The sequence below is a fragment of the Brienomyrus brachyistius genome, chromosome 7, assembly GCF_023856365.1.
Source record: "Brienomyrus brachyistius isolate T26 chromosome 7, BBRACH_0.4, whole genome shotgun sequence".
NCBI classification, from domain to species: domain Eukaryota; kingdom Metazoa; phylum Chordata; class Actinopteri; order Osteoglossiformes; family Mormyridae; genus Brienomyrus; species Brienomyrus brachyistius.
This window is the reverse complement of record NC_064539.1, coordinates 18,435,651-18,452,436: the sequence shown is the minus strand read 5'-3', so window position 1 is coordinate 18,452,436 and position 16,786 is coordinate 18,435,651. Positions and strand designations below refer to the sequence as shown.

Here is a 16,786-nt window from a genome sequence, read left to right as displayed (position 1 = left end):
TTTATTTTAATATTTTATCTGACACAGGCATTTAGGCTACAGAGCTGAATGCTTAAAAAAAAAAAAACATATGGCATTGAGTGTAGGAAAAATCTTAGTGACGGAAATGAAGCAGAACTCATTTACGCAATCTTACACAGCCAGTTTCAGAGCTGTTCAAAAGCATGTTTTTCAGGGGGAAAAAAAATCAATAAATCAAAATTTGAAATGGCCATGTAACATTAGCTAGAGATGTTAATAAGCAGTGTTTCATCAGTTCTAGCTATGGAATCAATACTAAAATTCCACATTCTTGAGCTCTAGAAATTGGAAAACTAACATTTTCAAGAATGTACACTTTGAAAAAACAATGGTCATTTTAAATATGCTCAAAAGTTTTATTCTTCTGTAAAATAACAGTAAATCATAGTAACTGGAACTGTCAACAATGCCTGCTATAAGCCATTTATATGCTGTTAATGTTTAATACATGAATGAATTACACTTCATTCTGCATGAAAACACAGCAATACTTGTTTTTGTAATTCTCCCATGGAACCTGAAAACTAAGCGTGCATGCAGTATGCTTAGACATTTAAAAATGTTTAAAAACAGAAAACATTTTCTTATTTACTGTCATATGGTACACTATGGTAAACAGTACTAGACTCACTATACTGTTCTACCGGGGGAGGGGGAAAAAAAATCTAAGTAGGAAAATTTATGAATTAAAAGACCAGAACAACCTTGAAGAACTACCCATGTCCACCTAAACTGATAGACATTTCTACACAATTTTCATATTGCATCCAAGCTATATGCAAAAGAAGCAGATTGCACACAGTTGATTTCTGAGGCGGCGAGGTGGCTTTGCTTATTAATTAAAGTGTTCATAAACAGGTCCTTTTTTGCACAGAAAAGTTGATCCGGTGTTACCAAGATACACTGTAGTAAAATCTAGGAAAGGTAAAGGCAAACATAAAGGGTCAAAAGGCTGAACAACTCTATGATCCCTTTAATCGTCATCAAAGTTCTGTTGTAAAAGGAAGTTTGCTGCCAAGTTCTCGTTCTTCTCACAGGCAAAGTATGCCTGGATAACTAGTCCTTCAGGGAATCCTAGCGCTTTTAGCTGAAATGAGAAATTAGCGGAGGATATTGGTTACACTCATCTCAATGGAACTGCGATTTTATTTGCCAAAGACAGAATTTCTGAAGCAGCACCTGTCAGGTAACCATTCAACATTCTCGCTCTCTCACACACACACACACACACACACACACACACACACACACACACACGCACGCAAAACACCTTTTTTCCCCACACCAAATACGAGACACAATACTGCTAAATACTTCTAATAGCTGAAAGGCCAACGTCGTTTATGATACAATATAAAACAGCAACTAGTTAATTTTTTGACTCCAGTCCTATTTTTTCCTAGACAAATAAAGATACCCTTTAACAAGTATTTGTAAAATAGTCATTGATGACGCAAAAAAAACCCAACTGAACCACGCTACCTTCTGCCAACAACAAAAGCTTTTTTTACTTGAAACCGCTGTTCATTTCCCTTTATTTACATACCCGTTCAATGGCTTCCTTCTCTTGGGGCGTAACCTGGATGTAGTTCATGTGTCCACTCCCAGCCTCAGCCACCCCGCCCCCCCCACCTCCACCCTGACCAGCTTCCAGGACCGGCTCGTTTAGCATCTGGATGAACTGCTCTTGGTGACTGCTGATTTGCTGTAAAGGAGACCAGAACACTTAAGGGCTCTAAATTATTTACACCGGACAAAATCCACATTTCATGGCCATTTGAACAAATGGATACAAATAAGGTCAGATAAATCCAACACATGGACCGATTTGTGCATCGCAAACCTAGAGGAAAGCAAGGTGAGCTGTGATGCTTCAACACGTTAGAACACGAATCACAAACTTAGGAGTGTACACAAAGAACCGACACTTACGCCTGAAGCTGAACAGTCCGCCCATCACAGAAAAAGGCGGGTCACGTGCAAGCGTGCAGTATAAGGATTAGGGTTTACGTTCAATGGTAACAGAATAGTGCAAATCGGCTAAATGAAACCATTTCTTGGATTTCAACAAGGTAATGAAACGAATGGTAATTTTTCATATTTTGCATTTATAAGGGAAATCAGGTCAATAAATGACAAAGAATATGCAGAAAACATTTTAGTTATAATCTAAACTGGAAGTGAAGAGACACTCTGGACACCAGAGGCCTGTATTGTTCAGCATTGTTACTGAATCGATGAGATTGTTTGTTTACAGTTGAGAATATTTAGACGACTGAATGTTTTACTGGCGCAAATCAGGTTAAAGTATCTGTCCTAGAATACTGCAGTGTGTCTCTTCCGGGACGTAAACCAGTAACCGTTAAACCGCAGCCACCCCTGATGAGTTTAAGATGAACGCCCTGGCTTAAGTCCAGAATGCAATTTAAATCACATTACGTAACTCATGTACGCATCAAATATGCAGAAGACATTTTTAAGAGATTAGCTAGAAGGAAAAAAAATAATAAAAGCATGCAGAGCACACTGCCACCACCAGTCCAACTGGAAAATGGCAGCGTGACCAACAAACAAGGAAATGAATGAAACGTGTTAATTTCGATTACTGAAGCAGCAGTGGATCTGTGCGAGCGAATGTATGAAATGAGACACGAAATTCGACTTTTTGGCAGAATTCCCTCTGAGTACACAAGCACGGGCTTCCAAAAAATATATATATATAGCAAAGTGCGTTAAAGATTTGAAGTGGATTACAAAGTGCTCTCCTTTCCGCAGAAAACCAAACAGAAGGAACTTCATGCTAAAGCCGGGAAGAAAGACCTCCACTTTGGGGCAGAAGCCTGGGATAGCACTGTCAGCTACAAATGACCTCATTTCTCGGTGCGCTCACACGGCTGGTACTAAACACTGGGACTGGGTACCTGCAGCAGCTGGGGGTTCTCTCTACCAATTTGCTGAAGCAGAGCCGGCAGCAGAGATGGGTTCTGCTGAATGATCTGTCTCATCTGCTGGAACTGGGGTTGGTTCCTTAGGAACTCCAGGGGATTGGCTGGGAGATCAAAAAGATTAGAAGCATCATATAATACACAGGTCCATAATAACCCTTCCCTCCCCTTAACCAGTGGCATCACAGAACAGGCCTAACGTTACCAAGACCTTGCCAAACCTTCCAGAAACGCATACATACAGGTCTGAAATGTTTAACATCAAAAGGGGATACATCAATACTGTTTGGAGATAAAACGCATTCCTGCATATCAGGTGACCCCATTTTCTGACAGTTGTGCCAGAGCAGTTAAAGTTCTGATCCCCAGCTCTGTCTTCAGGGTGTGTGAGAAACTCACCCCCAGCAGTAGTAGCGGACTGGGTAGGAGCAGAGCTTGTTGGTGACGATACAGGGCCCGCGGTGCCGCTAGGAGCACCACCAGAGGGAGACACTACAGGGTTGGCCGCCGTGCTGCCATCTCCCTCCGAAGGAATACCCTGAGGGACAGAATAGCATTACTACAGACACCGAAAGGCACAGCGCCATCTACGGCCATTTGAGGAGAGGTGCCGTGTGAAAACTTAATGTTCAAAAAATAAATAAGTAAAAGTGAAACTAAGACAGCGGATAAGTTGACGTATTGTCAGCATATGCTGGTCAACAGGATGGTCAATCGTATCCAGAAAGTGCTGTTGGGTCTGCAGGTTCTCGCAGCAGCTCCCTAATTAGATTACTAATTAGAGGACTGATTGGCCGAGTCCGGCTTTGAACAGCTGACGTAAAAGTTACCCCACAAAGCTGCACACACGCCGGCCCTTTTGGATACGAGAGCCTACCCCATTGCAGAAGAACACGAACACAGATAAGTCAAGGTGCTCCTGGCGGCGAGTGAGCAGGTACTCTGCTGCCTCGTCTGGGTGGTCCAGACAGGCGGCTCACCGTCAGCAGGTACTCCACCGCTCTGTCGGGGTTGTTAAAGCTTGCCCTCAAGGCCGCCACCACCTGCTCCCTCTCGTAGCCCATTAGCATGATTTCCGTCACCATGTTCTCGTAAGACTGGCCCGTCACTGGGAGGCAGAACACAGGCAACTTTCACATTCCCATCACTACTACTTCATATTGCTTAACTGACACTTCTGTCCAATGTGACTTCATACTGTTACATAATCATTTATATACCTACACATTGCACTGAGCAGTATAAACACTGGTCTTTTCCTGGTACCTTTCCAAACACAATGCAACCTGTTGCTAATTTCCGAACCATTTATAAGCTGAATGTCACTACAGTAGACCCCCGTATCCGTGGGCAATCCATGGATCCCATATATAATGGGATTTTTGTGTGCTCGCATATGGCAATTGGTGAATCACGCACAGTAAGGTGCCGTCCACGTGCCAGGTGAAAAATTCACTTGCCTGTTCTCGCGGTCAGCAGCAAACGGGTGAACATCACGTCATTAAAGAGCAATTGCTCTAAAAACAAGTGTGATTGTAAAGTGTTTTTCGGCTCGAAACAAAATAGGTTACTGTTGGTTTACACCAAAAAAGACCCGATCTCATGCTGATAGGTCAAAAATCAGGCAAAGGTTACAACAGCTCACAATGGGTTCGCAAGACTTTACTTTCAATATGATTTTTAGATGACATTAAATAACTTGGGGTACTGGGACACTATTAGTTTCTCTTCATTGTTACGCGGTTTGGTTTCTATGTGGTCAAACCTACCAGTCAGAAACCGAAGTTTATATCTGATTGACCTAGATGCAAAGCGGCATCCAAAGTTCAACTGATTTGATTTTGACATAGAACATAAAATAAAATCTTGCCACTTGCAGTGGACGGCACCTAAGACATCAACATTAAATACAGTAATAAAATACATTATACAGCACTGTACAGCATTGTATTCTCTCAAATGAAATGGATATTTTAACCTAATCCTCAACAGACGACAGAAGAATAAGAATAGGCCATGTATCAAAGGATGATGAAGCAATGAAAATTATGCTTTTTATACCCCTCAAAGGATGAAGGAACAATGAAAAAGCATCCCATAATACATTTCACTTTTCTCTGGACCGTGATAAACATGAATAACAAACTGCAGTCACTGAAACCACGGATACGGGGGTGGGGGGGGATACTGTACATTGCACTACTATAGAAACAGCCCACAACGTTATATTAGCTAGGACTTACTGCTAAGCAGAATTTAACAGAGTTAAATGGCAGCTATTTACCCAGAGCGGATGTGGCCTCCTCAAATATGTTCACGTTTGTCGCAAGACCTGAGGAACTGTAAGGATATTGAAAGGGACAACAGATTAACAAGAAGCTGGTGTGTGTGTGGGGGGGTGGGGTGGGGTGGGGGGGGCGGGTAGTAGTAACCTTTTCTGTCCTACAAAAAATGTAATTAAAAAAAATTATGGCAGAAGTATGACAAACGCAGAACAGCAGCCTAGATGTCGGTCGAGTTGCTGACCTTTGAACACTGAAGTGCAGCCAAACGTCTTGCCAAATTTTCTATTGCACAGTAACTGAGCACGATCCAGTTGATCTTGCATTATTAATAATTATAATATTTTAATAAAAATTTAGTACTACAAAACCACGTTGAAGACAATACAACTAAAGATGTGATATTTAACATCAAAAAAAAAAAAAAGACTTCGGTACCTGACAGGAGAAGCTGCGGGGGCTGCACTGGCCGGGGGCTTCTCTTCGCTGGACTTTTCCTCCTGGTCAGCACTGTCAGACGTGCTCTCGGCAGTGGTGGGGGATGCTGGCGTGGGAGCCAAAGTGCTTTGGGAGCTGGAGCCAGCAGTTGTGGCAACAGGGGATGGCTGGGAAGTGGAGGGTGCGGCTTTAGGCTGCAGAGGAAGACAGAGCTGCACACTCTAGAGGGAGCTCTCACATCCCACCCAGAGTTTTAACACACATGCAACTATTCTATGGTACAGCTCTAAATCTGTTTCCCAACCCAGTCTTTGGGGGCCTACAGACGGTCCACATTTTTGATAGGGAGCAAAAACTCCTTCTGTTCAGTACTGCCGCTACAATGAAAGAAGCAAAAGCCAATGAACTGGTTAAGATAATAGCTTGCCGTGCACAATGTACTAAAAGTTGTGTTCAACCAGCTGTACACTTCTCTACCTTGTACATATGCATGCGTTCACACTCCACCTGGTAGCCACTTCGGACAAATCACTAGGTGCAGTAAATGTTATATTGTGCATTGCAACAGATGTTACATGATAATCATCCGAGGTACTACAGCATCCTTCATGCAGTACTGTCAGAAAGACACTATTATTAGGAGAATACTTCTGAAATAACCTGTCGGAACATTCTCAAGTCTGACTGCTCCATCTCTGAATGGCAGAAAAATCTTTCTAAAACCTCCAATAAATACCCACCATTAGACAACATATTACCATGCTGCGCGAAGGACACCCCATCCTCAGTGACCCAACATTACCCCCCCATTTCTGTTACACACAGGTTACACTTAGCCATCATGCTCCTTTGAAAAAAGCTAAATTCGGACAATGTATTGTTTTTTTTTTTAACCATATTTTGTATTTATTACTGCGTCTTAAGGTTCTAATAAAAGGAATTTCATTGTTACACAATGACAATAAAGTGCTCGAATCTTGAACCAAGAATGAAATAAGCAATTAATTTTTGGATTGCAGGAAATTAAATATAGTCCACCAGAGCTACAAAACCACCAACCAACTACAACTAGTAATTAAGAGCATGAATCTCAAGCCAAAGTCTGCCAACACGACGCTCCCTATAACTAACACTGTGCTTGAGCCATTGATAAAGGGCCAGAAATAATTTGCCACTTTCAGCAAACACCATAAATGACGTGGTGCAAAAACATTTTTGCCACTCAGCAATGGTTAGTATTAAGAATATGATCAATTTACCAGTCATACAATATCCATCCATCCATCCATCCATTTTCCAAACCGCTTATCCTACTGGGTCGCGGGAGGTCCGGAGCCTATCCCGGAAGCAATGGGCACGAGGCAGGGAACAACCCAGGATGGGGGGCCAGCCCATCGCAGGGCACACTCACACACCATGCACTCTCACATGCATTCCTACGGACAATTTAGCAAGTCCAATTAGACTCAGCATGTTTTTAGACTGTGGGGGGAAACCGGAGTACCCGGAGGAAACCCCACGACGACATGGGGAGAACATGCAAACTCCACACACATGTGACCCAGGCGGAGATTCGAACCCTGGTCCCAGAGGTGTGAGGCAACAGTGCTAACCACTGCACCACCATGCCGCCCCCAGTCATACAATATTTAAAATGAAATATACTTCCATCAAGCACAGATGTCAAATACATAGGGGCAGCTTTGGTTGACATGACTAGTCTTAAGAATATTTTTGATTTGCAAGCATAATTATTATTTCACATGCAATTCAGCCACCATCACTCTTTTCAGCATATGCATTTAGCTCTTTTAGAAGATGAGGCTATTTACTGACTCCAAAAAATTCTAATTCATTTATTTGCTTACCTTGGCCACCATGACCACCACAAAGTTCTTCTCATCAATCTTGTACTCCTTCAGTGCGGTGTCATCATTAAGGATTTTGCCTCAAAAGAACCAAAAACAAAACCAAAAATTAAAATGAACACATACTCATAAACACAAAATACATCAGCCAGAGCAACAGATTTACATTGCACATCACTACTGGGTAAGGAGAAAAATTTTAGCTAAAAGATTCAGCAAATAATTAATGAGTGCGATCAACTTGGTGCCATTTTCTTTGGCACACTCAAAGAAACAACCGAGAATAAAAATCCCTGACTACAGATGATCCAAAAAACCTCTGTAGTGGTCAACATCAAAATCAACATGCTACAATTCACAAACAGACCCTTGAAAATGTTTTACCTGCATATATCAACTTCTGCCCAGCTACTGGGAACCCTTCTTTTCCCTTTTCATTCTCAATTTTCTCCTTCAGTGCTTTTACCTGTTAAAAAAGCAACAATCTGTTGGTTAGCTGGATAACTTGTTGGATTTAAGGTGCTGCAGTTTATATGGCCTTTATCTTTGCTCAGTTACATTTTGCTCAGACTATCTTAAATGCAAAAAAATATCCAGCTAAACAGAAATCCAACTTTGTGATACAGGTTCCAGGTCCTCAAGAGAGACTAAGAGGTCATTTCATTTATCTTTGTGACTTAGAACCTCAATATATGGCATGAGGTGCCACAGTGATGTGCCATCCCGCAGGATACCAGGCCCTGGGCACGAGGGGCCACAGTGATGTGCCATCCCGCAGGATACCAGGCCCTGGGCACGAGGGGCCACAGTGATGTGCCATCCCGCAGGATACCAGGCCCTGGGCACGAGGGGCCACAGTGATGTGCCACCCCGCAGGATACCAGGCCCTGGGCACGAGGGGCCACAGTGATGTGCCACCCCGCAGGATACCAGGCCCTGGGCACGAGGGGCCACAGTGATGTGCCACCCCGCAGGATACCAGGCCCTGGGCACGAGGGGCCACAGTGATGTGCCATCCCGCAGGATACCAGGCCCTGGGCACGAGGGGCCACAGTGATGTGCCATCCCGCAGGATACCAGGCCCTGGGCACGAGGGGCCACAGTGATGTGCCATCCCGCAGGATACCAGGCCCTGGGCACGAGGGGCCACAGTGATGTGCCATCCCGCAGGATACCAGGCCCTGGGCACGAGGGGCCACAGTGATGTGCCATCCCGCAGGATACCAGGCCCTGGGCACGAGGGGCCACAGTGATGTGCCATCCCGCAGGATACCAGGCCCTGGGCACGAGGGGCCACAGTGATGTGCCATCCCGCAGGATACCAGGCCCTGGGCACGAGGGGCCACAGTGATGTGCCATCCCGCAGGATACCAGGCCCTGGGCACGAGGGGCCACAGTGATGTGCCATCCCGCAGGATACCAGGCCCTGGGCACGAGGGGCCACAGTGATGTGCCACCCCGCAGGATACCAGGCCCTGGGCACGAGGGGCCACAGTGATGTGCCATCCCGCAGGATACCAGGCCCTGGGCACGAGGGGCCACAGTGATGTGCCATCCCGCAGGATACCAGGCCCTGGGCACGAGGGGCCACAGTGATGTGCCATCCCGCAGGATACCAGGCCCTGGGCACGAGGGGCCACAGTGATGTGCCATCCCGCAGGATACCAGGCCCTGGGCACGAGGGGCCACAGTGATGTGCCATCCCGCAGGATACCAGGCCCTGGGCATGAGATGCCACAGTGATGTGCCATCCCGCAGGATACCAGACCCTGGGCATGAGAGCCCAGAGTTATGTGTCATCCTGCAGGGTATATCATGCTAAATGTATTGGCTAAAACAGTTGTATATATCTATGGACCAGACATGGCAAACATGATTTAATTACAAGTGTCAATTATTAATCGAAAACATAATGTACCAAAAAACCTTTGAACCCTATGAAATTTAAACTCTGATTTGACTCAGTTCTACATAGGAAACTTTGAAAACTGCATGGCAGGTTTACCAAACATATTCATATGATCAGAATTGATAAATATTAGCTTAAAAAAACTAGTCAGCAATATAAACAACTACTTACTAGTATCCACAGCCAAGACCCAGATGCTTTCCCTATGATTAGTTTAGGGCAGATGTCACAAGCATTTGTGTGCATGCTCTAGTTTGATGTTTTTATCTGTATACTCAAATCACTTGATTAAGAAGTTACAAAACTCAGGGAGAGAGTGGATGAAAGATACTCCAGCACCATAATGTTCAGGGGATTGAGATAAAAGGCAAATCAGGCAAATCATGTGACTGTCAATCAAAGGCATGAGCAAGAAGCTTCACAAAGTTCACAGCTAAAAATACTTAGGGTCAATACACCACTTAAAATGCAATTCTGTGACAATGAGGAGTAAACAAGAGGCAGTGGTCTGCTGAGTGAATTGTAGGTATCGTGCTCAGATGAAAAGTCATCATCCACTGTTCACAACAGGCAGAAGAGTACATGTTCGGTCCATGCAAAAAGCAAGTAGGCATGCTTCATTTCTGAAAGAGCAGGAAAAGCACACCAGGAGCGCAATTTTCAGCTCTCTAGCATGTTTAGAAGCGAAGATATAGTCTCCTGAAAACTCTTACAAATTATCTGTGTGATTCACGAGTGCAAAAAAAGGGACGTGGCACCCAAATTTGAAAGGGCCATAACTTTGGACTGCATCAGAATTTTTCAATAAAACTTGGGGAATTTTCAGTGTTCTCTATAAGGATCAAAATACCAAGTTTTCATCAAAATCAAGAATGATGCCCATGGAGCCCCTGGTTGATTTGGCATGGACTGACCCAACAGAAAATTCCAATGAATACACAATTGGACAAAGAATTTCTTAATACAATATGGCTGTTTTAGTTACCATATCTCAACCACACCAAAAGTAGGCTAGTATATTTTTAACTCTTTGCTGTAATAGCTAGTAAACAAAAAATGACTTTTTGATGATGTCTTTTCAGAAGGAATCTGACTGAGCCTCAAATCCTTTAAGCCAAGTCAGGGACAAGGGGAATGTAACAGCTCAGTAGGACAAGGAGAGGGCTGCCAGGAAAAGGCTACAGGCAGCTCTCTGGCCACTTATCCCGCTGTGAGACTTACTCCTAGCATAAGCACCGGTGTTTCAGCAGTACAATGCCCATGCAGTCCATCAGCAGCTTTATGAACAAGGGCTCTACGATGGGACGACTTAGGCCATCAGAGCCAGAGCCAAGCCAGATTTCTCAGACAGTGAGTCACTTTCAATTTAGGTAACACGAAATATACTGAAGGGATTGAAGGAACTATTTCTAAAACTGTAAGACTCCCATTCATTCTGGAAATACTGCTCGACATTCATTCCACAAAACAAAAAAACTTTTAATGGCAATTTTCTGCAGGGACTTTAAATTCCTTACATAGTACATCAGCTCTAAAAGCTCACGTTTAATTTTTAAATACGAGTCACAAAAATATAATGTAAAAACTGACCGTAAACAAAAATACGTCTTAACTTGTACTGTAGTTGAAACAGGTATGTTTGACTAACTTGTGATTTCATGTACGTAAATCTTTGGAAACTGTCATGTAGGATGACTGCAGAATATTATATCTGAAATTAAATTTCCCCTCAGCTAGCCCGCGAATCCGCAACTTCACTTTCTCATTCTAAGTTAAAAACTCTTTGTGCATTTAGAAATTGATCAGACCTGCAGCCCATTCTTCGGAATTGCTGTAACAGTTAGAAGTTTGCGCATTTCACCTACTAACCGCTTATCCTTATCAAAGTATTACAGACCATGTGAGAAGTTAATGAACGTTAATGAAGCCGCTCCCAAGTGTCATAAGTGCAAAATAACCACGCGTTTCATAAATCCAGACTGCACACTAAACAATACAAATATTTCCAAGATTACACAGCAACGTGAGTATTGGAAATTATGCGTTACCGACCGTTTTGACACGTTCCGTTAAGTTGCATTACAGTAGCATTAGCAATGTAGCAATCAAGCTAACAATGTAGCATTAAACAGTCCAGTATGACCCATCAAAATTTCACACTCAGCCTTCAGGCCGCAGCAGCTAACAAACTACTCAGATACAACAACAGAATTGACAAAGAAGAGTAAAAGCAGCGACAAAAACTATGAAGAAGACTATCCCCACGGAATGCTAATTAGCTACTTAGCTTGCTAACTTTCATATAGAGAGCTAGCATTCTTTCAGGTTGCGCCCCGTGGTAGCAAAGTTACTCTACAAGGTTGACTGATGTCGTAAAATGGACTTGGAAAAGTAACCCGACGCCCGAAATGAAAAAAACACATTTCTGTTAACTTTTGCCAATTTTCGCGGGGAGTCCCATCCACCCTCCTGAAACCACGCATGATTCCCCCCGTCTCCTCTCACCGTCTCCTCTCCGTCAATGTCGATCTTAAACGTCTGCTGCTGTAGGGTTTTCAAAGTGATCTGCATCTTGGCCACGACGGGGTTCGCTAAAATCTAAGAACTCTCTCCTCCTACACGTCTCGTATAAAACTCCTAGTTATAGTGTGCTGACAATTTTCGCTCACTTCACAGACAATCCTCCGCCATTACTGTCTTTTTCTGAACTCATAAACAAACCTATCATGACTCACGCAACTACGCACGCGCAGAACGACAGAACTTTCTGCGACTGCGCTTAAAACACAACGCGGTGTTCCGTAGGATTTTCCCACAATCCTTCTGCCACTACGGTTGTTTTGTTCCAAATACGCCCCCATTCGGTCTCTACCGATGACGGAGAATCTCCAGCGGAGATTCGGGCATCTCCCAGTTTTCCTTGTATTACTTTACCAGCTTCCCAATCGATTTGCACGTGCACGTGAACTGCACCATGTTGAGAGAGATCTTAATATGTGGTTAGGAATCCTCTCTCTCTCTCTCTCTCTCTCTCTATATATATATATATATATATATATATATAGAGAGAGAGAGACACACACACACACACACACCTATTTGTTTGTTTATCTATCTATTTACAATATGTACAGTGTGTATATGTGCTTTGGAGAATTCTGTGCTGGGGGGCAGATTGGTGGCTCTGAGGTTAGGCTTCTGTCCCAGCACACAGAAGGTTGCTGGTTTGAATCCTATGAATGCCATGAGTGATCCTACTCAGTTGGGCCCATGAGCTGCGATTGCTTCATACTGGGTATGACATTAATCTACATCCAGCCCTGTAAGGAGGTCTTCCAATTTACTGGGAAATTTGGGGATTAGTGGCAGGATTGGCACTCCAGCCACTGGAAAAAACACTGGTGCAATCGGACTGGCGTCGTGCTGAGGTATCACCCACTGCACAACTACACTCAGGTTCTCATCCCTTAGGTACTTTGTTGTGTGGTAAGTGCGGCAACGCGCTGAAATTAGCATGTGCTCCTTACCTCTCTCTATGCTTCCAACCTTGTGGGAACAGTTTGGGGAAGGCCCTTTTCTGTTCCAGCATGACTGTACCCCAGTGCATCAAGCACGGTCCATAAAGACATGGTTGGGTGAATTTGGTGTGGAAGAATTTGACTGGCCTGCACAGAGCCCAAACCTCAACCCCATCAAACACCTTTGGGATGAAAGAGAACAGAGATTGTGAGCCAGGTCTTCACGTCTGACATCAGCACCAGAGAATGCTCTTCTGGATCAATGGGCAAAAATTCCCACAGACAAACTCCAAAATCTTGTGGAAAGACTTCTCTGAAGAGTGGCAGCTGTTATAGTTGCAAAAGGGGGACCAAATCCGTATTGATGCATATGGATTTAGAATGGAATGTCAGAAAAGTTCACGTAGGTGTAATGGCCATGTGTCTCAATATTTTGTTTGTTTTACACCATATGTTTGTTACCAAGGAACATTTTATCAAATTATATTTTGTTACAGCAGTACATCTTTGGGAATATGTCTGTATCTACTTTGCACACCTGGACTTTATCCCACTCTTTCTTGCAAAAAATGTCAAGCTCCTTCAAATTGCCAGGGGATCTCCAGTACACAGCCTGCTTTAGGTCATTCCACAGGTTTTCTGGGGATTGAAGTCTAGGCTCTGACTGGGCCATTCCCACTTTGATCTTCCTTTTCTGAAGCCATTCCTGGGCTGACTTGGGTGTGTGCTTTGGGTCATTATCGTGTTGAATACAGTTTTCATTGTTTAAAATAGGTAAAATAATGCAGAACACCACAGAGAACAGGAGGAACATTTCTCTTTATTCACAGAAGGTATTATAAGCATAATATCCATAAGTGCAACTGACTAGATATCAAATTTACTTCATTACAAATGATCACAAAAATATAGAAATGCAAGAGAGGTTTAATATGTATATTTATTTATATGATGCTGGAACGTTGTAATAAGGCAAGAATACTTATAATTTATATGGGTGTGAATGCAATGACATAATATGGTTTATTATAAATTTATATGAAAAACAATGAATACTTTTGTATGCACTTTTCAAAACTGGAAATGTATCACTGCTGAGAAACTAAATTAACTGAATTACAATATGTAGTTGTAATACAGATTGTTTTAAGCAACAGTACTACAGAACGGCAGAGCAGAAATAGGAGCAGATGACTCACTGTGCAGGGATGTCTTTGACCCTCTGCAGTGGTAGATGGGATCTTGAGGGTGTTTGTTTTTTCATTTAGAATGTGACTTCAAACGTTATATGCTGATGCATACCTCAAAAGACAGAAAGAAACGGCATTATTTCCATGACACTGGGAGCAGAGATACATCTGCAGTAGTTATAAATGCACTGTTAAAGGCAAATCCTAGTGAACTAATTATTTATGCAATGTCTAAATTATATTTAAGTAAATTTAAATAGGAAAATGCATTAGTTTTGAAATAGCATGGCACTGGAATGTAACACAGAGTACTTGCCTCTTTCAGGGTTATGCTTTTGTTTGCACTTAATAGTAATTCCCTATGCACGTTTTTAGTTGAATTTTTCTCATGGTTTAAAATGGGTTTTAGACAATTCAGCCGGTCTGCATTACTCACATGTGAATGGATGTCAACAGGCTGCCTCAGTGCCAAGCACTTTCCCTGTTTGCTTATTCACCCTGAGATGGCACCATCTAAAATGAAACAAAGATATAAATAAATGTTAGGATTAAGGGGACATGCTTACATTTGATGAGTTTCAGCGCTGTACTATGACAACGTCCACAGATGATTACAATACAACCCCTTTTATCAATGATATCTAGTCATTAAACCAGATTCTTTTATAGATCAAATAATGTAAAATATGCTAAATTTCTAATTAAATTGTGTTAAACATTTTGAACTGTTGAAATAAATCAGTATGTTTTTTTTGTTACATATAAATGCTTTATTTATTGCCTCAAAATATTATGTAAAGTATTTATCCTCATAACATATCAATGAATGATGAAACACCGTGCAAGATCCTGCAGATAAAATGATAGCTTTTCCTTTGTCTTCTGTTGAATATAATTGTGTTCTTGCTATTCTCTGCTTTGGTGGATTGCATCATTTGAATGTTTATTACACTACAAAACAAAATCAGTTATGAGTGCAATTAAATATTTAATGACATCGATAGGAACAGGAATATCTGATTAGTATGCAGTTGTATGTTATTTTGATATTTCAATCATACGAGAGACAGTAACAGTTTTAGCCATATATTCTTGCAATTTACCAGGGAATTGTAGAAGAGAACAAGTTTCAGTGGTAAAAGGTGTAGATAGATAGATAGATAGATAGATAGATAGATAGATAGATAGATAGATAGATAGATAGATAGATAGATAGATAGATAGATAGATAGACAGACATTATTCCTTCAGAATATTGTGTCTTTGTGGTTTTGCAGACTTCCTAATGTAATACTCATTGTTGTTATGATTGCCTAGGATTGCCTGAAAGTAAAGGACGTACATCATATACAATGATGTGCTACATATTCGTTTGTAGATTTTTTTCCACCCCCTGGTACATATGAGACAAGCTTCTAATAGTCACATAATGTGGGTGTATCAGTCTGACTGCCTGAAGTACAGAGAGATGCTGCAAGAACCACTGATATATGTCCAGATGATGAGAGACGTGTGTCTGAAGACTGTCTGCCCCTCGCAGCTTCCAGGATTGTTCCAGCTGTCATCATTTATCATGCCACATTTGCCCTTATTTGAGATTGCTTTTCCTACAATAACAGCATTATTTAATCGTTAATTTTTATATTATATTTATATTTTTATATCCCATTTGCTTGCACTTTTGCTGTCATTGTGATCTTTCTCAAACAACAATACAAAGGAAGTTTTCCTTCCAAGGATCCTGCTCATTCCATACACACTCAACTCCTTTGTTCAGGTGAACTGTTGACCCAGAACTAGCCTTAATTTACAGTTGTGCGACTGAACGTGTATGTAGATGCCCTTCAAGATTCAAGATTCTTGAAGGTCCTGTGGGTTGTTCCCAGTATGCAATAGTCAGCACCTGCCAAAAATGGTCCAAGGAAGGCCATCCTACTGGAAAATCTACTGCAGCAAACATTGCTGAAATAGTTAATGCTGGTTATGATAGAAAGGTGTCAGAACACACATTGCATCAGTGCTGTGGGGCTGAGTAGCTGCAGACCGGTCAGAGTGCATATACTGACCGCTGTTCACCACTGAAAGTAGTTACAATGGATATGTGAATGTCAGAACTGGACCATGGAGCTATGGAAGAAGGAGGCCTGATCCGAGTCACATTTTCTGTTATATAATGTGGACGGCGGGGGGCGAGTGTGTCGTTTACCTGGGGAAGAGATGGCACCAGGATGTACTATGGGAAGAAGGCAAGCCGACGGAGGCAGTGTGATGCTCTGGGCAATGTTCTGCTGGAACACCTTGGGTCCTGGCTTTCATGTGGATGTTACTTTGACACGTACCACCTACCTAAACATTGTTACAGACCAAGTTACACCCCTTCATGGCAACAGTATTCCCCGATGTCAGTGGCCTCTTTCAGCAGGATCATGCACCCTGCCACACTGCAAGATGTGGTTCAGGAATGGTTTGAGGAACAAGAGAAAAGGGTCAAGGTGTTGACTTGACCATCAATTCCCCAGATCTCAATACAATCGAGCATCTGTGGGACGTGCTGGACAAAAAAATTCAATCTATGGAGGCTCCACCTCGCAACTTGCAGCACTTACTGCTGATGT

General features: G+C 42.6%; 1 protein-coding gene across 3 annotated transcripts; it reads right to left on the bottom strand.

The window, feature by feature from the left end:
• Nucleotides 1-353: 353 nt before the first annotated feature.
• Nucleotides 354-12,205, bottom strand: rad23b (RAD23 homolog B, nucleotide excision repair protein). Of its 3 annotated transcripts, none has more exons than XM_049021214.1 (10): nucleotides 11,969-12,205; nucleotides 7,939-8,020; nucleotides 7,555-7,634; nucleotides 5,687-5,898; nucleotides 5,251-5,306; nucleotides 3,947-4,074; nucleotides 3,366-3,504; nucleotides 2,943-3,070; nucleotides 1,568-1,726; nucleotides 354-1,108 (listed from the first exon to the last, which is right to left on the bottom strand). In XM_049021214.1, exons 1-10 carry the CDS (start codon nucleotides 12,032-12,034, stop codon nucleotides 995-997), a joined length of 1,164 nt encoding a protein of 387 aa, XP_048877171.1. In that variant the 5' UTR covers nucleotides 12,035-12,205; the 3' UTR covers nucleotides 354-994. The 3 variants fall into 3 exon arrangements, with proteins under 3 accessions (XP_048877171.1, XP_048877173.1, XP_048877172.1); XM_049021216.1 differs by having other exon boundaries at nucleotides 5,687-5,853; XM_049021215.1 differs by having other exon boundaries at nucleotides 5,687-5,880; nucleotides 11,969-12,204.
• Nucleotides 12,206-16,786: the final 4,581 nt, after the last annotated feature.

Excerpts from the sequence above, each read along its gene's own strand:
- rad23b (XM_049021214.1), bottom strand. The coding sequence starts at position 12,034 with ATGCAGATCACTTTGAAAACCCTACAGCAGCAGACGTTTAAGATCGAC. Across the intron at positions 7,635-7,938 it reads GCAGAAGTTGATATATGCAG|GCAAAATCCTTAATGATGAC; the intron begins GTAAAACATTTT and ends GGTTCTTTTGAG. Across the intron at positions 5,307-5,686 it reads CCCGCAGCTTCTCCTGTCAG|TTCCTCAGGTCTTGCGACAA; the intron begins GTACCGAAGTCT and ends ATATCCTTACAG.